Source organism: Triturus cristatus, chromosome 1_2 (assembly GCF_964204655.1).
Source record: "Triturus cristatus chromosome 1_2, aTriCri1.1, whole genome shotgun sequence".
Taxonomy (NCBI): domain Eukaryota; kingdom Metazoa; phylum Chordata; class Amphibia; order Caudata; family Salamandridae; genus Triturus; species Triturus cristatus.
In genome coordinates, this window is record NC_140580.1 from 1,186,790,813 (window position 1) to 1,186,815,131 (window position 24,319).

Consider the following 24,319-nt stretch of genomic DNA (forward strand, 5'->3'; position numbering starts at 1 on the left):
TGGTTGCTTAACACATAGCCCTCTGGTTGCCCGACCGGCTCGCGCCACGCTACCGCCTATAGGGCCTGGTGACCCCAGGTTCCTACAACACGTTTATTAAAAAGCATGAATATAAAACAAATAGCACTCTCGTCATTTATTTAAACGCACATATTATTGAGCAACATATATGCATTCCCACGTGTAGTTTCTCTTATTAGTATATTGATTAGTCAGAATCTGTCACGAAAAACGATAATTAGTGATTACGAATTAATAATTTTAGTTATGACACATAGACAAAACTGGAGCTTAAAACCCAATAAATTTTCAACAGAAAACCCTGCTCCAGCATACCAACACACCTGGAACATTCATGTCAGAAGCGATAGTTCTCTCTGCTACAGTACCCTCTGTTAAAACTCCAGCACACCCCCTGCTCGCCTGTCGTACCGACTACCCTCTGTGCAACACCCACCCCTACCTGGGAGGGGAGTCTCTGAAAGGGCCACTGTCGCAAAGGCAAACCACTGTCTGAAGGAGTCACGGGGGCCTGCCTGCCAGACGCTGTGACAGGCAGCCTTAAATCGCGGTCGAGCTTCCCCCATTTCCCTTCTGCATCCGCTGACAGCCTGGCTCTGAACTCCTCGTCATAACGTACCCAAGCTAATCCTCCAAAGGTGATTGGTGCTTTACGTATCAGGTCCATATGTTTGAAGAGGGTACTACAGAGATCCGGATCTTTTCCCAGTACACGCTGGTGGAGATAAGAAAAGCAGCCGTCCAGTTCTCTATAGTCACCGGCACCCTCAGTCGCCTCCCAGCTCTTCTTCTTCTTTGGGCCCATCTTCCGCCCACACCACTCTATGCAAAGGCTTAAAAACTTCCATGTACTCCCCTTTCCCAATCCTTTCTTTTGGCACCATCCTCAAGCGTGACCCCAACCGCTGAACCACCTGTAAAACTGCCTCAAGCTGCCTCATTGCTACTCTCGGCAGCCTCCTCTGGTGCTGCCTCACTGCTGCTCTCGGCAGCCTCCTCTGGAAGCGGAGCCCACCTCCCCCCACGTGACATAAATGCTTCTCTCTGATCGGGGGACCTGGCTGCTTCCTCATGGCCCACCATCTACAGGTCACCCTTCAGTGATACCCTCCTCGCCCCGCCTGTGCCGAAAGCCGCCACTACCTGCCTGCTCCTTTTCCTTCCACAGTCCAGCTCCATGCCTCCTCCTTCACTGAGAACTCCCCCGCCCCCTGCCTGCTCCTCTTCCCTCCACAGTCCAGCTCCATGCCTCCTCCTTCACTGATAACTCCCCCGCCCCCTGCCTGCGCCTCTTCCCTCCACAGTCCAGCTCCATGCCTCCTCCTTCAGTGATAACTCCCCCCACCCCCTGCCTGCTCCTCTTCCCTCCACAGTCCAGCTCCATGCCTCCTCCTTCAGTGATAACTCCCCAGCCCCCTGCCTGCTCCTCTTCCCTCCACAGTCCAGCTCCATGCCTCCTCCTTCAGTGATAACTCCCTCCCTGCCTGCTCCTCTTCCCTCCACAGTCCAGCTCCATGCCTCCTCCTTCAGTGATAACTCCCCCCCTGCCTGCTCCTCTTCCCTCCACAGTCCAGCTCCATGCCTCCTCCTTCAGTGATAATTCCCCCCTGCCTGCTCCTCTTCCCTCCACAGTCCAGCTCCATGCCTCCTCCTTCAGTGATAACCACCCCCCTGCCTGTGTCTAAAGCTGCCACTGTCTGCATGCACCTCTTCCCTCCACAGTCCAGCTCCATGCCTCCTCCTGCAGTGATAACTCCCCCCCACCCCCTGCCTGCTCCTCTTCCCTCTACAGTCCAGCTCCATGCCTCCTCCTTCAGTGATAACTCCCCCCCTGCCTGCTCCTCTTCCCTCCACAGTCCAGCTCCATGCCTCCTCCTTCAGTGATAATTCCCCCCTGCCTGCTCCTCTTCCCTCCACAGTCCAGCTCCATGCCTCCCCCTTCAGTGATAACCACCCCCCTGCCTGTGTCTAAAGCCGCCACTGTCTGCATGCACCTCTTCCCTCCACAGTCCAGCTCCATGCCTCCTCCTGCAGTGATAACTCCCCCCCCCCACCCCCCCACCCCCTGCCTGCTCCTCTTCCCTCTACAGTCCAGCTCCATACCTCCTCCTTCACTGATATCTCCCCCGCCCCCTGCCTGCTCCTCTTCCCTCCACAGTCCAGCTCCATACCTCCTCCTTCACTGATAACTCCCCCGCCCCCTGCCTGATCCTCTTCCTTCCACAGTCCAGCTCCATGCCTCCTCCTTCAGTGATAACTCCCCCGCCCCCTGCCTGCTCCTCTTCCCTCCACAGTCCAGCTCCATGCCTCCTCCTTCAGTGATAACTCCCCCTGCCTGCTCCTCTTCCCTCCACAGTCCAGCTCCATGCCTCCTCCTTCAGTGATAACTCCCCCCCCACCCCCGCCTGCTCCTCTTCCCTCCACAGTCCAGCTCCATGCCTCCTCCTTCAGTGATAACCACCCCCCTGCCTGTGTCTAAAGCCGCCACTGTCTGCATGCACCTCTTCCCTCCACAGTCCAGCTCCATGCCTCCTCCTTCAGTGATAACTCCCCCCTGCCTGCTCCTCTTCCCTCCACAGTCCAGCTCCATGCCTCCTCCTTCAGTGATAACCACCCCCCTGCCTGTGTCTAAAGCCGCCACAGTCTGCATGCACCTCTTCCCTCCACAGTCCAGCTCCATGCCTCCTCCTTCAGTGATAACTCCCCCCCTGCCTGCTCCTCTTCCCTCCACAGTCCAGCTCCATGCCTCCTCCTTCAGTGATAATTCCCCCCTGCCTGCTCCTCTTCCCTCCACAGTCCAGCTCCATGCCTCCTCCTTCAGTGATAACCACCCCCCTGCCTGTGTCTAAAGCTGCCACTGTCTGCATGCACCTCTTCCCTCCACAGTCCAGCTCCATGCCTCCTCCTGCAGTGATAACTCCCCCCCACCCCCTGCCTGCTCCTCTTCCCTCTACAGTCCAGCTCCATGCCTCCTCCTTCAGTGATAACTCCCCCCCTGCCTGCTCCTCTTCCCTCCACAGTCCAGCTCCATGCCTCCTCCTTCAGTGATAATTCCCCCCTGCCTGCTCCTCTTCCCTCCACAGTCCAGCTCCATGCCTCCCCCTTCAGTGATAACCACCCCCCTGCCTGTGTCTAAAGCCGCCACTGTCTGCATGCACCTCTTCCCTCCACAGTCCAGCTCCATGCCTCCTCCTGCAGTGATAACTCCCCCCCCCCACCCCCCCACCCCCTGCCTGCTCCTCTTCCCTCTACAGTCCAGCTCCATACCTCCTCCTTCACTGATATCTCCCCCGCCCCCTGCCTGCTCCTCTTCCCTCCACAGTCCAGCTCCATACCTCCTCCTTCACTGATAACTCCCCCGCCCCCTGCCTGATCCTCTTCCTTCCACAGTCCAGCTCCATGCCTCCTCCTTCAGTGATAACTCCCCCGCCCCCTGCCTGCTCCTCTTCCCTCCACAGTCCAGCTCCATGCCTCCTCCTTCAGTGATAACTCCCCCTGCCTGCTCCTCTTCCCTCCACAGTCCAGCTCCATGCCTCCTCCTTCAGTGATAACTCCCCCCCCACCCCCGCCTGCTCCTCTTCCCTCCACAGTCCAGCTCCATGCCTCCTCCTTCAGTGATAACCACCCCCCTGCCTGTGTCTAAAGCCGCCACTGTCTGCATGCACCTCTTCCCTCCACAGTCCAGCTCCATGCCTCCTCCTTCACTGATAACTCCCCCGCCCCCTGCCTGATCCTCTTCCTTCCACAGTCCAGCTCCATGCCTCCTCCTTCAGTGATAACTCCCCCGCCCCCTGCCTGCTCCTCTTCCCTCCACAGTCCAGCTCCATGCCTCCTCCTTCAGTGATAACTCCCCCTGCCTGCTCCTCTTCCCTCCACAGTCCAGCTCCATGCCTCCTCCTTCAGTGATAACCACCCCCCTGCCTGTGTCTAAAGCCGCCACTGTCTGCATGCACCTCTTCCCTCCACAGTCCAGCTCCATGCCTCCTCCTGCAGTGATAACTCCCCCCCCCCCACCCCCTGCCTGCTCCTCTTCCCTCTACAGTCCAGCTCCATGCCTCCTCCTTGGAGAGTGACTGGTAGATCCGCCTCGTCCCCCTCTGCTCCTTGTTTTTTCTCTCAGGGGGTCGGACCCTTCTGATAATTGCCCTAAGCCTTTACTGTAATCCCAAAGATTCATAATGCCAGCCATATGTGCCTTGGAAGTCTCTTATTTCAAGTAATTACTTCCATAAAGATGGGGCGCCTAGACCCAATCTTGACATGCCCCCCCTTGCTCCGTGACCCTGAGCCCATGATGACGATCAACTTTAGTCCTCTGTCTATATCAATGGTAAGAGGGGCGGGGCCGCTCAAGGGCATGGGCGTGTCTGCTTCAGGCTCCGCCCCTGCGCTCCAGCAGCAGCTCCTGGAGGCCAACCAACGGCACTGCAGCCTTACTGGCTGACCCAGCAGGCTCTGTTTACAGCATTTGTACTGCCCACAATCTTCACTGGCAGTACCACCAACCCCTCCGCTGCCCACCCTCTTCACTGACAGTACCTCCAGCCCCTTCGCTGCCCACCCTCTTCACTGACAGTACCTCCAGCCCCTCTGCTGCCCACCCTCTTTACTGGTAGTACAGCCTCCGCTGCCCACCCTCTTCACTGGCAGTACCCCAGCCCCTCCGCTGCCCACCCTCTTCACTGGCAGTACCTCCTGCCCCTCCGCTGCTCACCCTCTTCACTGGCAGTACAGCCAGCCCCTCCGCTGCCCACCCTCTTCACTGGCAGTACCACCCGCCCCTCTGCTGCCCACCCTCTTCACTGGCAGTACCTCCAGCCCCTCCGCTACCCACCCTCTTCAGTGGCAGTACCTCCAGCCCCTCCGCTACCCACCCTCTTCACTGGTAGTACCTCCAGCCCCCCGCTGCCCACCCTCTTCACTGGTAGTATCTCCAGCCCCCCCGCTGCCCACCCTCTTCACTGGCAGTACCTCCAGCCCCTCCGCTACCCACCCTCTTCAGTGGCAGTACCTCCAGCCCCTCCGCTACCCACCCTCTTCACTGGTAGTACCTCCAGCCCCCCCGCTGCCCACCCTCTTCACTGGTAGTACCTCCAGCCCCCCCGCTGCCCACCCTCTTCACTGGCAGTACCACCAGCCCCTCCGCTGCCCACCATCTTCACTGGTAGTACCTCCAGCCCCCCGGCTGCCCACCCTCTTCACTGGTAGTACCTCCAGCCCCCCCGCTACCCACCCTCTTCACTGGTAGTACCTCCAGCCCCCCCGCTGCCCACCCTCTTCACTGGTAGTACCTCCAGCCCCCCCGCTGCCCACCCTCTTCACTGGCAGTACCACCAGCCCCTCCGCTGCCCACCCTCTTCACTGGCAGTACCTCCAGCTCCTCCGCTGCCCAAGCTGCCACCCTACATGGTCCGCCTTCCCCAGTGGGGTGCACTGATGCTTTTCCAACCTCTCCTGCACGCTCACGCCCTGATTCTGGCTCCCACTTCACCACAGGCACTTTTTAAACTTTAGCCCTGGGGGGTAACCACGCTAGCACAGCAGCCACCACCCCTTCCCGCCTCACCTGGCGCATCGCCCGAGGCACTCATGCTTGCTCATCACGCTGGCTAGATGAAGGCACCTTCAGTGCCTCCTTCTCCTTTTTATTCACCGTACCCTAGTCCTCACCTTTTATAACACCACCAGTATATGCCTCTTACCTCACCATCCCAGTCTGCCCAAAAACCAGGCGTACATCCTACCTGGGTCCTTGTGACCAACGTGCACTTACCCCAAGGAGGACCCCCTTGGATACTCAACCTTTACAGAGCCCCTCCACTATGCTCCCGCGGACAACCCCTGCCCAGGAGACCCATGGACTGCACCACATCTCCCGAAGACCCCTGGAGGGCCAGGCTTTACTCTCCTGCACCCCCCAAGCCCCACTCTGTTGGCCCCACTGTGCAGTGCTCATTAACATTTATAAGCTGCCTAGCTGCATTGATTCCTGTTTCGTTTCAGAGGTCGCTGTTGGGTTGACACTCTGGGGCAGGTTTCTTAGTCGTGTGTAAGGACCAGGACACGGGGGCAGTGTTCCTTTCCATGCACCACGGCACCGGTGCAATGTTCCCTTCCGTGTGCCAGGGCACCGGTGCAATGTCCTATTCCATGGAGCCGACCCCTTCCCATGGACCAGGACATGGGTGTTGTGTTCCTTCTAATGGACCAGGACACAGGTGCAGTGTTCCTTTCCATGCACCAGGGCACCGGTGCAGTGCTTCTTTCCATGGACCAGGGCACCGGTGCAGTGTTCCTTTCCATGGACCAGGGCACAGGTGCAGTGTTCCTCTCTATGTACTAGGGCACAGGTGAAGTATTCCCTCCCATGGACCAGGGCACTGGTGCAGTGTTCCTTTCCATGCACCAGGGCACCGGTGCAGTGTTCCTTTCCATGCACCAGGGCACCGGTGCAGTGTTCCTTTCCATGCACCAGGGCACTGGTGCTGTGTACCTTTCCATGCACCAGGGCACCGGTGCAGTGTTCCTTTCTATGGACCAGGGCACAGGTGCAGTGTTCCTTTCCATGCACCAGGGCACCGGTGCAGTGTTCCTTCCCATGGACCAGGGCACCGGTGCAGTGTTCCTTTCCATGCACCAGGGCACCGGTGTAGTGCTTCTTTCCATGGACCAGGGCACCGGTGCAGTGTTCCTTTCCATGCACCAGGGCACCGGTGCAGTGTTCCTTCCCATGGACCAGGGCACCGGTGCAGTGTTCCTTCCCATGGACCAGGGCACCGGTGCAGTGTTCCTTTCCATGCACCAGGGCACCGGTGTAGTGCTTCTTTCCATGGACCAGGGCACCGGTGCAGTGTTCCTTTCCATGCACCAGGGCACCGGTGCAGTGCTTCTTTCCATGGACCAGGGCACCGGTGCAGTGTTCCTTTCCATGCACCAGGGCACCGGTGCAGTGTTCCTTCCCATGGATCAGGGCACCAGCGCAGTGTTCCTTTCCATGCACCAGGGCAGAGGTGCAGTGTTCCTTCCCATGGACCAGGGCACTGGTGCAGTGTTCCTTTCCATGCACCAGGGCACAGGTGCAGTGTTCCTTCCCATGGACCAGGGCACTGGTGCAGTGTTCCTTTCCATGCACCAGGGCAGAGGTGCAGTGTTCCTTCCCATGGACCAGGGCACTGGTGCAGTGTTCCTTTCCATGCACCAGGGCACAGGTGCAGTGTTCCTTCCCATGGACCAGGGCACTGGTGCAGTGTTCCTTTCCATGGACCAGGGCACCGGTGCAGTGTTCCTTTCCATGCACCAGGGCACAGGTGCAGTGTTCCTTCCCATGGATCAGGGCACCAGCGCAGTGTTCCTTTCCATGCACCAGGGCACCGGTGCAGTGCTTCTTTCCATGGACCAGGGCACCGGTGCAGTGTTCCTTTCCATGCACCAGGGCACCGGTGCAGTGTTCCTTCCCATGGATCAGGGCACCAGCGCAGTGTTCCTTTCCATGCACCAGGGCACCGGTGCAGTGTTCCTTTCCATGGACCAGGGCACAGGTGCAGTGTTCCTTTCCATGCACCAGGGCACCGGTGCAGTGTTCCTTTCCAAGGACTAGGGCACCGGTGCAGTGTTCCTTTCCATGCACCAGGGCACCGGTGCAGTGTTCCTTTCCATGCACCAGGGCACCGGTGCAGTGTTCCTTTCCAAGGACTAGGGCACCGGTGCAGTGTTCCTTTCCATGCACCAGGGCACCGGTGCAGTGTTCCTTTCCATGGACCAGGGCACAGGTGCAGTGTTCCTTTCCATGCACCAGGGCACCGGTGCAGTGTTCCTTTCCAAGGACTAGGGCACCAGCGCAGTGTTCCTTTCCATGGACCAGGGCACCGGTGCAGTGTTCCTTTCCATGGACCAGGGCACTGGTGCAGTGTTCCTTCCCATGGACCAGGGCACTGGTGCAGTGTTCCTTTCCATGCACCAGGGCACCGGTGCAGTGTTCCTTTCCATGCACCAGGGCACCGGTGCAGTGTTCCTTTCCATGCACCAGGGCACCGGTGCAGTGTTCCTTTCCATGCACCAGGGCACCGGTGCAGTGTTCCTTTCCATGGACCAGAGCACCGGTGCAGTGTTCCTTTCCATGGATCCGACCCCTTCCCATGGACCAGGGAACAGGAGCAGTGCTCATTCCAATGGACAAAGGTGCAGTGTTCCTTCTAATGGACCTGGGCACTGGTGCAGTGTTCCTTTCCATGCACCAGGGCACTGGTGCAGTGTTCTGTAGGAGAGTAGGATCTGCTTCACATGGGTACCCCCACTTTTTGTTGGTGTTTCACTGTTTTTCGACCTTAGTCTGGCTGTGGCCCTGCTAATCAGGACCCCAGCCTAGCTGCTTCCTCTCTAAAATGGTTTCCATGTACAATAGGTACATTTCTAATTGGATTCTGGAGTGCCTTATAAGCGCCTAGTATATGGTATACTATGTACCTAGGGCATAGGTACCTCAGAGGCCTACCAGGGGCTGAAGCATGTATTATGCCACCCCTGGGAAGCACTCCAAAATGGCACCACAGGTCTGCTACTGCAGCCTGGGTAAGGGTGTGCTTGCACCCCTTACTGTGGTATAGGCTACCTATATCACTACCATTGCACACATATATAAAACCTATAAGTCACTCCTATGGCAGGCCTTAACAATCCTGAAGGCAGAGTGCTTGGTTTTTATGTGAGAGGGAGCCCCTGCATGAGCAGAGCCCCTCTGTGCATTATAACCTTGAGGTAAATGCTAACTTTGGGATGGCTGCACAGAAACATGTCATGTTTGGTGTCAAACGCTTTGGAATACTATCCGCCCGCCAGTTCTGGCAGCGGGGGTAGCATTCCACCCTTCTAGAGGGAGAGACATGTTCACACTGGTCTAACCCGGTAGGACTTTCTACAGCCCTGGCATCACAAAATGGATGCCTCTGCCACAGACACGGGTCTGGCCTCCTGCTGCTGACCGAAATTCCGTCAGGGAAGGCCTGGACAATAGGTTTCCTGTCCCAGGGAGGTGTAACCACCTCCCCAGACAGGCAGATGTGTATTGGGGCTGGGCGGGAGCACTCTCTGGTGCTTTGAAGTCCTGCACTGGGGGCACACTTGGTGTCCCTGTGCATAGTCCAGTTCAAACCGGTTGCAGGGGCTACCTGCCCCTGCACTGGCGTGAAACTGGACAAAGAAAATGGGTGTAACCACCCCTCTTTCCAAACCCTCCCATAGGTGGGTCCCTAGAGTATGTCCAACCCCCAAACTTTGTATAGGTGTGGGAACCCAGTCCTTGCGACTTTAGATTATCCTGGACGAACCTCTGCAATATATATCCTGGACCTTCGACGTTCTACTTTGCTTAGAAGACTGAAGAAATCTCCCTTGGGGTCAAGGAGTGACTCCCCTGCTTGGCAGGCACCAAAGAAGCAACTGACTGGTCTGCATCGCTGAAGCTCCTGCCGGATGCCGAAGTCTTTGCATCACCAGAGGTGGATTTCCAGACTTCCCCGAGGCTACCCTGAGTCCACAGCAAAGCTGAGGCCCGTGGCTATCATGGGTGACGTGGAACCTTGACCCCTGGATAGTGTGATCTTTTGCAGCTCCATCATCTTCCTAGTCTTCCTTGAAGTTGTGCTTTGGGCTCCGAGTAGCCCCAGCCATGAGCATCTCCTGCACCGAAGATTTCTGGACTCCACTCCACGAGTGACCCGTGGGCCAGTTTCCAGTGCGACTGCTCGAGGCTCTTTCGCAATTGCTAGCCCGTTGGCTAGTAGGTCCCCACGAAGACAACTCCTCTCCTGATTAGGCTTTCCTGGTTGCTCCATACGTGCCCCGACTTACCCTCGCTGGGCGAGTCCCCCAGACCTTGCTGGTCTGCACCGCCGCCCTTTCTTTGATTCCAAGTGACTTGCCGTTGCCAAGGCTTGTTGAGTCCAATCTGGTCGCCGACACTGCTGCACTGGACAGGCTTCATGGGACAGCTCGAATCCAGCTCCTGGTCATCATCGGCACCTCGTGGACCTCGTGGCTGAAGAATCAAGACAACCGTCAACTCACCTGAAGCACCCGACATCTGTGGGCATTGGTCAATCGTGCCCTCGGTCACTGGCAAGTGACCCAGACTCTGTCCCCTCTGCTTTCAGGTTCCTTCCATCCTAGATCCAGGCTTGGATCGCTTTGGACACTTCTCTTCACGGCAGCAGCACTTCTTCGCCAGCTTCCATTGAAATCGAAGACGTGACCCGACACCAAAAGACACCTATGCACCCGGCTTCCCTGGGTGAGGTAACACGAGTACTCCGGTGCTCCTGTGGGTGCTAGCCGTAGAACTTCCTAAGTCCAAAACGGTTTGGTCCTGACTCATTTCTAAGTGTCCCTAATCTTTAAACTTCCAACCGCGACATTGCCCATAGAAGCTAACAGGAACCCGCGGCTGTGTTAACACACTGCACGCGGCCCCCGTGTGTCCCCTGTGTCACTACCTTGGATGGTTCCTTGGGGTCCCAGCGATTCTAGAGGTTATAGGCCTTGTTTCTATCCCAGTCGTGGTTCTTATACCACTTTATTGGTATATGGTTTGGTACGCCCCTAGGGCCCAAACGTGTATTTGTGCTATTACTGTTGATAGGTAACTTGTAACTTAAGTACTTCGAACTCCAGTCTCATAAAGAGACTAGAGGGGTGTGTTTTATCTTCAATACATATATTTTAAATATATACCTGGTGTGGTTGTCCTTTCATTTGGTCATTCAAGAGATTATAGACTGGTAAAACAAGCTGCTTTACATTCCTTCAAGACTTAGCCTGAAGGCTGCTCTCCATAGCTGCCACTAGGATAGCTTTCAATAAAGGTTGTCTTTGATCATTCACCATAAGGGGTTGTTTGGACTGATACAAGGTGCCCACTAGAACTAGTGGACAGCATAGATCAGGCCACCTTCTCACATGCTCCTTCCAATGGACCAGGGCAGAGGTGCAGTGTTCCATTCCATGGACCAGGGCACCGGTGCAGTGTTCCTTTCCATGGACCAGGGCACTGGTGCAGTGTTCCTTTCCATGGACCAGGGCACTGGTGCAGTGTTCCATTCCATGGACCAGGGCACCGGTGCAGTGTTCCTTTCCATGGACCAGGGCACTGGTGCAGTGTTCCATTCCATGGACCAGGGCACTGGTGCAGTGTTCCTTTTCATGCACCAGGGCACCGGTGCAGTGCTTCTTCTAATGGGCCAGGGTACTGGTGCAGTGTTCCTTTTCATGCACCAGGGCACCGGTGCAGTGTTTCTTCTAATGGGCCAGGGCACCGGTGCAGTGTTTCTTTCAATGGACCAGGGCACTGGTGCAGTGCTCCTTTCAATGGACCCGGCCACCCATGCAGTGTTCCTTCCCATGGACCTGGGCACCCGTGACATGTTCCTTTCCAGGGACCAGGGCACCAGTGCAGTGTTCCTTCCATGGACCAGGGCACCAGTGCAGTGTTCCTTCCATGGACCAGGGCACTGGTGCAGTGTTTCTTTCAATGGACCAGGGCACTGGTGCAGTGTTCCTTTCAATAGATCAGGGGACCCATGTAGTGTTTCTCCCCTTGGACCCGGCCACCCATGCAGTGTTTCTTCCCATGGAACTGGGCATCTGTGATTGTTCCTTTCCATGGCCCAGGGCACCGGTAGAGTGTTCATTCCGATGGACCTTGGAGCCCGGGCAGTGTTCTTTTCAATGGAGCAGGGCCCCAGTGCTGTGTTTTTTCCAAGGACCAGAGCACAGGTGCAGTGCTCCTTTCCATGGACCATGGCACTGGTGCAGTGTTCCTTTCCATGGACCAGGGCACCGGTGCTGTGTTCCTTCCCATGGACCAGGGCACCAGTGCAGTGTTCCTTCCCATGGACCAGGGCACCGGTGCAGTGCTTCTTTCCATGGACCCGACCCCTTCCCATGGACCAGGGAACAGGAGCAGTGCTCCTTTCAATGGACCAGGGCACTGGTGCAGTGTTCCTTTCCATGGACCAGGGGACTGGTGCAGTGTTCCTTCCCATGGACCAGGGGACTGGTGCAGTGTTCCTTTCCATGGACCAGGGGACTGGTGCAGTGTTCCTTTCCATGGACCAGGGCACTGGTGCAGTGTTCCTTTCCATGGACCAGGGGACTGGTGCAGTGTTCCTTTCCATGCACCAGGGTACTGGTGCAGTGTTCCTTTCACCAGGGCACTGGTGCAGTGTTCCTTTCCATGGACCAGGGGACTGGTGCAGTGCTCCTTTTCATGGACCAGGGCACTGATGCAGTGTTCCTTTCCATGCACCAGGGTACTGGTGCAGTGTTCCTTTCACCAGGGCACTGGTGCAGTGTTCCTTTCCATGGACCAGGGGACTGGTGCAGTGTTCCTTTTCGTGGACCAAGGCACTGATGCAGTGTTCCTTTCCATGCACCAGGGTACTGGTGCAGTGTTCCTTTCACCAGGGCACTGGTGCAGTGTTCCTTTCCATGGACCAGGGGACTGGTGCAGTGCTCCTTTTCATGGACCAGGGCACTGATGCAGTGTTCCTTTCCATGCACCAGGGTACTGGTGCAGTGTTCCTTTCACCAGGGCACTGGTGCAGTGTTCCTTTCCATGGACCAGGGGACTGGTGCAGTGTTCCTTTGCATGGACCAGTGCACTGGTGCAGTGTTCCTTTGCATGGACCAGTGCACTGGTGCAGTGTTCCTTTGCATGGACCAGTGCACTGGTGCAGTGTTCCTTTCCATGCACCAGTGCACTGGTGCAGTGTTCCTTTGCATGGACCAGTGCACTGGTGCAGTGTTCCTTTGCATGGACCAGTGCACTGGTGCAGTGTTCCATTCCATGGACCAGGGCACCGGTGCAGTGTTCCTTTCCATGGACCAGGGCACAGGTGCAGTGTTCCTTCTAATGGGCCAGGGCACTGGTGCAGTGTTCCTTTCCCGGGACCAGGGCACTGGTGCAGTGTGATGTTGGGATTCATTGTGCAGTACTGTTCTCTGTGTACCAGGGATGCTGTGTTAGCTGTGCAGTGACAGTATGCCAGTGACGTTTTTATTCCCCCTGCATGTTTACCTCACCCAGGTCTTACCCTGGAGAAACTGGGCCGAAGCACTGGACCAGTGACCGCTACGAACACCTCATGAAGCTCAAACAAGCTGCACTGGACTATGCCCGGCGGCAGTGGGCCGACTACATCTTGGTAAGTCATTTGTCACTTATGGTGCACACTAGGCTCTGTATGAGGGTCTTTGCAGTAAGATCGTTGGAAGGTACCTTACCACTACTGACAGGGCAACAAAGGCCACTGACCGGGTAACAAAGGCCACTGGCAGGGCAACAAGGGCCACTGACCGGGCAACAAAGGCCACTGACCGGGCAACAAAGGCCACTGGCAGGGCAACAAAGGCCACTGACCGGGCAACAAAGGCCACTGACCGGGCAACAATGGCCACTGGCAGGGCAACAAAGGCCACTGGCAGGGCAACAAAGGCCACTTACCGGGTAACAAAGGTCACTGACCGGGCAACAAAGGCCACTGACCGGGCAACAATGGCCACTGGCAGGGCAACAAAGGCCACTGGCAGGGCAACAAAGGTCACTGACCGGGTAACAAAGGTCACTGACCGGGCAACAAAGGCCACTGACCGGGCAACAATGGCCACTGGCAGGGCAACAAAGGTCACTGACAGGGCAACAAAGGTTACTTGGTAACCAAAAAGCTTTGCAAGGGCTCTTTCGTTTCTGGTTGGATAGAGCTTTCATCTATCGCTTCCCTGATCTCAGTTGATGAGGTTTGTGGTGTTCGTTTGTTTTGGGTTCAGCCTCCCTGGGTCACTGTACAGCTCTGTGTTATTGGAGCTTAGAGGATCTACCGTGTGTTGTGGAGTTGCTCACACCTGTGTCTCTCTATTGTCCTTTGATATATACCTTTGAAGGGCCTCTCTCATGTGTTGTGGAGTTGCTCACACTTGTGTCTCTCTATTGTCCTTTGATATTTACCTTTGAAGGGCCTCTCTCATGTGTTGTGGAGTTGCTCACACTTGTGTCTCTCTATTGTCCTTTGATATTTATCTTTGAAGGGTCTCTACCGTGTGTTGTGGAGTTGGCCACACCTGTGTCTCTACTGTCTTTTGATATCGACCTTTGAAGGGTCTCTCCCATGTTTGTGGAGTTGCTCACACTTGTGTCTCTCTATTGTCCTTTGATATATACCTTTGAAGGGCCTCTCTCCTGTGTTGTGGAGTTGCTCACACTTGTGTCTCTCTATTGTCCTTTGATATTTACCTTTGAAGGGTCTCTACCATGTGTTGTGGAGTTGGCCACACCTGTGTCTCTACTGTCTTTTGATATCGACCTTTGAAGGGTCTCTCCCATGTTTTGTGGAGTTTACCAGACCTGTTTCTTTCTTCTGTCCTTCAATATATACCTTTGAAGGGTCTCTCCCATGTTTGTGGAGTTGAGCACACTTGTGTCTCTCTCTTGCCCTTTGATATTTACGTTTGTAGGGTCTCTCCTGTATTTTGTGGCGTTAAGCTGTGTGGGGGTCTCTTTTCTGTTCAATGTTATTGAAGCTCGCAGCATTTCCCCCATGCTTTGTGGTGTTAAGGCATGCGGGGTCTCTCTTCTGTGGTACAGAGCTGTGAAGGGTCTCCATCGCGGTTTGTGGTGTTTATCGAAGCGGAATCCCCCCTCTGGTTTATGTTGTTTTTCCATGCTCTTTTTTGCTAACTTTTGTCTGATACATTTCCTGATCACTGGTGTTGTCTTCTATATGGTGGCTCTGCTTTTAGAGTTCATCTTTCAAAGGTTTCTCGTACTTTGTGGTGTTTAGCTGTACAGGGGTCTCTCTTCTGTTCAATGTTATCGCAGCTCTCAGGGTCTCTCCTGTGTTTTGTGGAGTTGATCACTCCTGTGTCTCACTTCTGTCCTTTGATATCGACCTTTGAAGGGTCTCTCCCATGTTTTGGGGAGTTTACCACACCTGTGTCTCTCTATTGTCCTTTGATATATACCTTTGAAGGGCCTCTCTCATGTGTTGTGGAGTTGCTCACACTTGTGTCTCTCTATTGTCCTTTGATATATACCTTTGAAGGGCCTCTCTCATGTGTTGTGGAGTTGCTCACACTTGTGTCTCTCTATTGTCCTTTGAAGGGTCTCTACTGTGTTTTGTGGAGTTGACCATCCCTGTCGCTCTCTTCTGTCCTGTGATATCAATCTTTGAAGGGTCTCTCCTGTATTTTGTGGCATTAAGCTGTGTGGGGGTCTTTTTTCTGTTCAGCGTTATTGAAGCTCGCAGGATTTCTCCCATGCTTTGCGGTGTTAAGGCATGCGGGGTCTCTCTTTTGTGGTACAGAGCTGTGAAGGGTCTCCATCGCGGTTTGTGGTATTTATCGAAGCGGAATCCCTCCTCTTTATTTAAATTTTTTATCTATTTGTGTTTTATATAGCGCTGGCTAGACCCGGAGGTATCGGAGGGCTTTACATAAGGGAACAGCGTGTTGCAAACGTTTCACAATAGTTACAGAATGAATAATATACAATACAGCATTCATCAAACAAATACACAAATGATGAAATATTTTATTTAGTACGCAAACAAGTATTTAAAAAAAATTCAAAAAATGTAGAGATTTAAAGGGTCTCGCTCGTGTTTTATTGCGTTGAGCTGTACAGAGGTCTCTGTTCTGTTGTGTAGCTCTTTGAAGGTTGTCTCCTGTGTTTTGTGGTGTTGAGCTGTGTGGGGGGTCTCTGTTTTGTTCTGTTGTATAGAGCTTTGAAGGGTCTTTCCCATGTTTTGTGTCATTGAGCTGTGCAGGAGTCTGTTCTGTTCTGTGATATAGCGCTTTGTAGGTTGTCCTGTGTTTTTTGGAGTTAGCCATGCAGGGTTCTCACTTTTGTTGAGCTGTGCGGGGGTCAGAGTGTGAAAGTGCCATGGTTGGGCTCTTTGAGTGTAGCTCCTAGAAGCTGGTTGGCGGCTATGTCATTTATGTCCCATGCTGAACACAGCGTGATTCCAACATGGTCGCTTGCAGCGGACTGAAGCCTGTAGTGCTTTCAGTCCAGCCTCTCCATTTTAGACTGAGCACCAGTGTGTCAGAGCCTGTTCGGAGTTCCGTCAGTGCCAGCAGGGCCATAGACGTGGGCCGGGGTTGTTTGCCCCTGATGTCCCAGTGTCTGTCCTACTGTGGTTCTTCAAACTGGGCCAAGTAGAAGCCCCTCACCTCTTGGTAGTCGTGAAGAGCAGTCACAGGTTTCAAATGGAGGCTGTTGTGGGGGTACAACAGGCTCTACTCTCACACGACCCCCAAGAGTGTGATAATGGTCCTTTCCAGCCCAGTGCTGATCTTCGTGAAAATAAGTGTTTACAGTTTTACATACACTCAGGACTGCTGACTACACAGAGGATCTGGTGAAGAGTCTCTTGTGCAGGACTGCTGGTGAGGAGGCCACTCTACCCTTTCCTAGTCTGAAGTACCTCAGTGTCGTCTTCAGCACAATTCGTCAATTCAGTGTCCTGGTCTTCCCTGCACCGAGATGGTGATGCCATCTGCCACAGGTCACAAGGCTCGGTCGTGGTCCTCCCTGTGCCGGGGTGGTTATGCCGTCCGCATAAGGTCACAGGGCTCGGGGCTGAATCTCTTCAGCGGCCTGGTGCTCCCTGTGTCGAGGTGGTGATGCCATCCACCTCGGGTCACAGAGCTCGGTAGCAAAATCTCTTCAGGAGCTTCAGTGCCGTCGCAGTGGCTTGGCCAGTCGGGGGCACTTACGGTCAACATCTCAGCATCCTCCGAGTTTCTGGGCACACAGTGGCACCTGGGTCAAGGCAGCAGGTTCACTTCTAATGGGGCAGTCCACATGGACACAAGTGACGCAGGCTTACACCGGTGTCTTCTAAAGTGTGCACATCACATGCGCATGCTTGAGTCAAGGGCCATGGTTGCGAGAGCAAAGACAGTTCAGGCACACTTGGCGAGGGCTGTGTTTTTACAATAGTTGCCTCTTTAGCTGTACAAAGTGCTTGGGCAGACTTTGGGGCAAGTTCTAAGAAGTGACCCACTTAGGGCCACCCGGGTCACCTCGGACCACCTCTCAGCCTTCCATGCTAAATGAAGAGTCTGTGAAACAGTTGAGAATATTCACCAATAATCATTTATTATATATGCTCAGAGCGGGGCTCCGTCTGCACAGTCTCAAGAGAGTACTACAGAGGGAACTGAGAAACAGTAAGCCTGAGGATATATTATATGCATTGCATGGTCAACTAATAACACGCCCACAGTGGAATTTTCCCAACAGATGTAGGTGAACAGCGTAAAGTCAAAAAAAGGTTTCTAGCCTCGTATCTTGCAAAGCTCGGAACACTTTCAAGGCTGTTTTACCCTGGGCTGCGATCAAACTGCCAGACAGGTTGAAGAGGTTCTTTATCGAGGGAAACCTATGCACTGGCATGAACAGTTCCTCATTGCAGAAACAAAACTTAGCAAGGGGCATTTCTTGGAATCAAACAGGATTAGTTTCGAACAGTACATAAAATGGCGCCAGAAGAAGAAAATGGAGTAGCAAATGCTAACTTATACATTACATTAAAGAACATCAACGAGCATAATCTAACGATCTAACTACTCCTACTGACTCCATTATCACCTGCTGCGGGAAACCACCTAACAATGGAGTCGATGTCCATGCGCACTATCACCTAAGGTAGGAGTCACCTACCTCGTGACTGGAAAGACTTCTTCGAAGAAAAACAAAGTGAAAACATCCGGGCCCAACACTAGATGGCGATCTATGCAAAAGCATATGATTGTACAGCTCTACATGCCAAGAACAGATGCATACTGGTAAGTAGCATTTTCCTTCCACCCCTCACCCCTGCCAGCCACTAAATGGCAGGATTTAGGCAGAGTAATCAACATCTGCGGCAAAAGGACCACTTTGAATATCAGAGGGAAGCCTGTCTCTTGTTTCCCCACTTCAAGGCCTCAGTCCCCTTCCTCCAGTCCCAGGATCGGCACCGATACACCGGAGAAGTAACGTCACTTCCACCCTGTGCACATGAAGAGGCAAGGGTTTTCCCAAAATGTGAAAGACAGGTTTCCTTCACTCCGTCCCAGTCAGACACGCCGAGTGTGTGCATTGTGCAGACCCCACACAAACATACACATACATGCACTTGCACTATCTGTGCAGGGATCCGGCTTCACTTGTAGCAGTGGAACTCTAACGAGCAGGTTAGTGCGCCTCCAATCCTGAGGCACAGATAAAAAGGTCTGGTCATTTTAAATCCTCTCTAACTCAACAGTCTTAAGACAGCTGGTTTAGAGAAAGCAAAGGCCTCCAGAGCTCTTGTGAGCGCTGATAGAGGCCGCTCCCACCAGTTTTAGCGCTGCTCTCATGCTGCATGGGAGCAGCTCCAGGATTGAGGCCGCTCCCACCAATCCCAGCGCTGCTCTCATGCTGCATGGGAGCAGCTCCAGGATAGAGGCCGCTCCCACCAATCCCAGCGCTGCTCTCATGCTGCATGGGAGCAGCTCCAGGATAGAGGCCGCTCCCACCAATCCCAGCGCTGCTCTCATGCTGCATGGGAGCAGCTCCAGGATTGAGGCCGCTCCCACCAGTTTTAGCGCTGCTCTCATGCTGCATGGGAGCAGCTCCAGGATTGAGGCCGCTCCCACCAATCCCAGCGCTGCTCTCATGCTGCATGGGAGCAGCTCCAGGATAGATGCCGCTCCCACCAATCCCAGCGCTGCTCTCATGCTCCATGGGAGCAGCTCCAGGATTGAGGCCGCTCCCACCAATCCCAGCGCTGCTCTCATGCTGCATGGGAGCAGCTCCAGGATTGAGGCCGCTCCCACCAGTCTTAGCGCTGCTCTCATGCTCCATGGGAGCAGCTCCAGGATTGAGGCCGCTCCCACCAATCCCAGCGCTACTCTCATGCTGAGCAGCTCCAGGATAGAGGCTGCTCCCACCAGTTTTAGCGCTGCTCTCATGCTCCATGGGAGCAGCTCCAGGATAGAGGCCGCTCCCACCAATCCCAGCGCTGCTCTCATGCTGCATGGGAGCAGCTCCAGGATTGAGGCCGCTCCCACCAATCCCAGCGCTGCTCTCATGCTGCATGGGAGCAGCTCCAGGATTGAGGCCGCTCCCACCAGTTTTGGCGCTGCTCTCATGCTGCATGGGAGCAGCTCCAGGATTGAGGCCGCTCCCACCAATCCCGGCGCTGCTCTCATGCTCCATGGGAGCAGCTCCAGGATAGAGGCCGCTCCCACCAATCCCGGCGCTGCTCTCATGCTCCATGGGAGCAGCTCCAGGATTGGCTTGGGAGTCGAGAGTCTGCCTGCCTGGAGGAGAGAAGGATCCAGGAGGACGTTGCGCTCTTATTTTTAATTTCTTTTTATGTGCCATCCCATCTCACCATCCTCTGGACATGCCAGCCGCCACTAATGCAAGGACATCGTGAAGCTCGGGGCCAAAAATCCAAGAAGTAGGAGCACAGATGCTTCCAGTTGGGCCCTCGGGTCAGAGACACGACGACACCATGTGGACAATTCCACCCCAACACAACATCTGACCCCAGTCAGCTGGTGGGACCCTAGGAGCCCGATGCATTTACCAGGAGAGGAGCTACAGAGCTGGACTGCGCATGCTCATCGCTACCCTTGCACAATGGCTGCAGTCTGCACCCATAATCCCTTGCGGGCAGGTGAGAGGGGCCAAGCACAGTCTGAAAAGGTACAGTGCAATGGGAGAGTTTTTAAATTAACACAAGATACTGTCAAGAGACTGGTTTACTGTTCCTGCAGCACCTTTTATGTCTAAAACACTTTACACAGAGATGGCTGATATGAGTTATGAAGATGATCTCACATTTTTCCTAATTTGGGTGCCAAGTCATTTGTGTTGATTCCTTTTCTGCTTAAACTAGTCTCATCGGGTAACACATCCTACAAACATTGCTAGATTACACGGCATGAATTTGTTGAGATGTCAAATACATAACTTTGTGTTCACGGCATATGAGCTGCAGATTGTACACTTTTGCATAGATCGCCAACTAGTGTTGGGCTCGGATGCTTGCACGTTGTTGTCTTAAAAGAAGTCTTTTGTAGTCACGAGATAGGTGACTCCTCTCTTGGACGATAGTGTGCATGGGCATCGACTCCATCTTCAAATCGTTTTTTTCCGCCATCGGGTTCGGATGTAATTTGCTGCGCTCCGGTTCGACGTCGTTCGATTCCCCTTCGACGTGCAAAAAACTCCCACTGCTCGACGGTATTGTCTCGATCGTGAATCCCTCTCCACATGCATCCGGTTTCGAAGACATTCTCGAGTCCGGTCATTGACGTGGGCCGTTGGGAAGATCCGCACCATCAACCTGCATATGGAAAGGACTCCATTCAAGAAATGCAAATGTGGGGCTAAATTCCCACACACAGATCTCCACGAGGTCTGCAACCTTTGTCTCTCGCTAGAACACGAGAGTCAACACTGCTAGGCCTGTGACTCTTTCAGGTCCAAAATAACCAGGCCCGACGACACGAAATGTCCAGGTCAACCGCTCCGGCGCCGGACAACATCTTCGAGGTAGGCTCCAATGATCCAGACACAGGAGACGAACAGGCCAACTTCTCTGAAGCAGACGAATCGGAATCGTACAACCGGATTACTCCAGTTCAGCGGAACGGAGCGTGAGTACTGACGTCGACGCCACTGCCCCGAAAAAACGAAAGGCTTCAGTCACACCCTCACCTTCGTGTTCGGGTCGGCACCGAGATAAGTCTTCAGAAGCCTCGCCGCCGGGCCCGGCTCCGAAGCATCCAAAGCCTTCAGGCAGCTCGTAATAGAGCCAGCCACAACACGGTACCGACAAACCATCGTCGGCACCGAAGCATAAGCCTAAAGCCACGGCCCCAACAGAATCTTCGGCACCGAAACCCAAGGTTGACTCGTCGGCGCCGAAGCAAAAACCTTCGGAACCCAAAATACAGGCAAAGCCGTCGGGGTCGAAAACTCCACCACGGCAAAAGGAGACAAAACCTCCCCCTAAAGCTAAAGAGGACGAGCCCAAACACCACTTGGAGCCGAAGTCTTTGGCACCGAATAAAGACAGTGGATCTAAAGAACTTTTTCATCCACATCCACCAAATCCTAAACAGACAACACTTCAAATTGACCCCTTTTACTGGATAGGTCATATCTATTCCACCTAAGAAGAGGAAGTTGGACACCTCAGGGACACCTGATATACCCTCCAAGAAGAAAGACTCTTCCACCTCACCTATGAGGCTTTTCTCTCCACTTCCACAGCCAGTGCCTGCTTTTTCACCACAAGGGGACGATGATGACATGGGAGGTGATGATGACGACACACACTCACCACATAATACAGATACAGATACTGATGATGATATCCACAGTATGACACCTCGGGACCCTTGTCCCAGATGTGCCCCAGATAGATGTATACCCCTCCAAACCATCCCCCCAAGATGATAGTATAGGATTTGCGCAAATAATAAATAGAGCTGCACAATACCATGGGGTCCAACTACATTCAGACCCCCAGGAGGAGGACTTCTTACTAAAGACATTTGCTCAGCCTCAAAAGTCAACAGACACTCTCCCTATGCTGAAAGGGTTGATCAGACGTGCCCCTGGCATTTTCAAAGACCCAGTTAGGGCTAAAAGTATTAACCCTAGAATAGAGGAAAAAGTACAAGCCAGCACCAAGTGACCCAGCTTACATGAAAGGCCAGCTCCGTCTAGATTCTTTGGTTGTAGCAAATGCCCGTAAATGCAGGGGAGACCCCTGCACCAGACAAGAAGTCTAAGCTACTCGATGCATCAGGCAAAAGGGTTGCATCTCAAGCTGCAAATATTTGGCGTATTGCCAATTCACAAGCTTTACTAGCAAGGTACGACAGGGCCCACTATGATGAGGTCGAAAATCTCATTCAATACCTGCCAGGCGCGTATAAAACCAAGGCAAACGACCTTATACAAGAGGGAAAGTTAATCACTAATACCTCAATAAAGTGTGCACTTGATGCAGCAGATACAGCATCCCGCACAATAAACACGAGTGTGTTACTGCGTAGACAAGCGTGGTTACGCATCTCTGGTTTTAAGCAGGAGGTGCAGTCTACCATCCTCAATCAGCCCATAGATCAGGAACACTTGTTTGGACCCACTGTGGACTCATCTTTGGAAAAGATGAAAAAGGACACAGAAACCGCCAAATCCATGGGGCTCTACAGACAACAGCTACTAGAGGGTCCTTTCGTCGTTCCTTCTACAGGTGCCCCTCAAAATCCATTGGCACTGACACCCCCTCTTCCAATTACAAAAATCCCACCCAGACCTCCCCTAACAGAGGTTATTCTAGAGGAAATAACAGAGGAAATAACAACAGAGGGAGAGGACGCGGGTCTAACACTCACAGCTCCCCCACCACAAAACAGTGACTTCCCTCCACTTCCCCCAGACCATTCCACTCCAGTGGGGGGAAGATTATTACAGTTCCTACCTGTGTGGAATTCCATCACCACAGACGGGTGGGTAAGACAAATTATCCAGTATGGTTACTGCCTGGAACTTATTGCTACTCCCCCCAACATACCGCCCAGACAGCGTCCCATGTCCATGGAACATCTAACGCTTCTCAAACAGGAGGTTCTCTCCATGCTTCAAAAGCACGCAATAGAACCAGTTCCCCTAGAGCATCAGGGGTGTACTCACTGTACTTTCTAATCCCCAAAAAGGACGGTACTCTACGGCCAATATTGGACCTCAGACCCCTCAATCTCTATATACAGTCGGATCACTTTCACATGGTCACTCTTCAACACGTTCTGCCACTGCTTCAACAAGGCGACTTCCTTGCCACAGTAGATCTCAAGGACGCTTACTTCCATATTCCCATACACCCTGCTCCCAGGAAATACCTAAGGTTCACAGTGGACGGCCAACACTATCAATTCAAAGTTCTCCCATTCGGGGTGACCACAGCACCCAGGGTGGTCACAAAGGGCCTTGCAGTAGTAGCTGCACACTTGCGAAGACAACAAATCCATGTATTTCCATACCTCGACGACTGGCTGATAAAAGCCAAGTCACAGAGGCAGTGTGTACAGCACACCTACCAAACAATCCAGCTACTACACAATTTGGGGTTCACAATAAACTACACCAAGTCCCATCTGCAGCCCTCCTACATACATCAGTATCTAGGGGCCACAATAAACACTTTCAAAGCTCTGGTATACCCCAATACAGCCAGAATAGCCAGTATTCAAACCCTCATCAAAAGGTTTCAGCCTCAACACTCTCTTCCAGCTCGAGTGCTTATGCAGCTAGCAGGAATGATGGCCTCTTGCATGTTCATTGTCCCTCACGCAAGACTCCAGATGCGCCCTTTACAAGAGTGCTTTGCACGTCAGTGGAACCAGGCTCAAGGTCAACTTACAGATCTGGTGTTGGTGGACAGCCGCACACATCGCTCTCTGCAGTGGTGGAACACACAAAACCTATCCAAAGGGCGGCCATTCCTAGAGCCAGTTCCACAGATAGGGCTAACATAAGACGCATCCCTCACCGGCTGGGGAGCCCACCTCTTAAACCACACAGTCCAGGGCAGATGGACCACTCAACAAAAAGTGCTCCACATCAATCACCTAGAATTTCTAGCAATATTTCTGGCGCTAAAATCATTCCAACCACATCTCCTCAACAAAACTGTCCTAGTCTGGATGGACAACATGACAGCAATGTATGACATACAAAAACAAGGAGCAACACACTCGTTGCAGCTTTCTCAACTAGCGCAACACATATGGCAATGGGCCATCCCGCAAAACATATATCTCCTAGCAGAACATCTTCCAGGAGTACACAATCAAATTTCAGATCTGCTCAGTCTGCAGACACAACAAATTCACGAATGGGAACTTCATCCACAAGCTCTTCAACCATTTTTCCAAATGTGGGGCCACCCAGACATAGATCTGTTCGCCACACATGAAAACGCAAAATGCCCAACCATCGCCGCCAGGTACCCACACCCGTCGTCCAAGGGCAATGCGATATAGATGAACTGGTAAGGCAGATTTACGTACGCTTTTCCGCCTCTCCCACTCATTCCGATAGAAGTACGCAAGCTCAGGCAACAGTCTCTCAAAATGATCCTCGTTGCTCCCACATGGGCACGGCAACCATAGTTCACCACACTTCTTGAACTCTCGGTGGTCCCACACCAAAAACTGCGTCTCTCCCCGAAACTACTAACACAGAACCATGGAGACA

At 53.6% G+C, this 24,319-nt stretch overlaps 1 protein-coding gene across 1 annotated transcript in view; it reads left to right on the forward strand.

Annotated features, from left to right (window-relative positions):
• The window catches only part of CERCAM (cerebral endothelial cell adhesion molecule), a 306,391-nt gene that overhangs the window by 148,613 nt on the left and 133,459 nt on the right, over positions 1 to 24,319 (forward strand). The window contains exon 3 of the mRNA XM_085614124.1: positions 13,100 to 13,217. Within this exon, the coding sequence (XP_085470250.1) occupies positions 13,100 to 13,217 (118 nt within the window). The remainder of the gene's footprint in view (positions 1 to 13,099; positions 13,218 to 24,319) is intronic.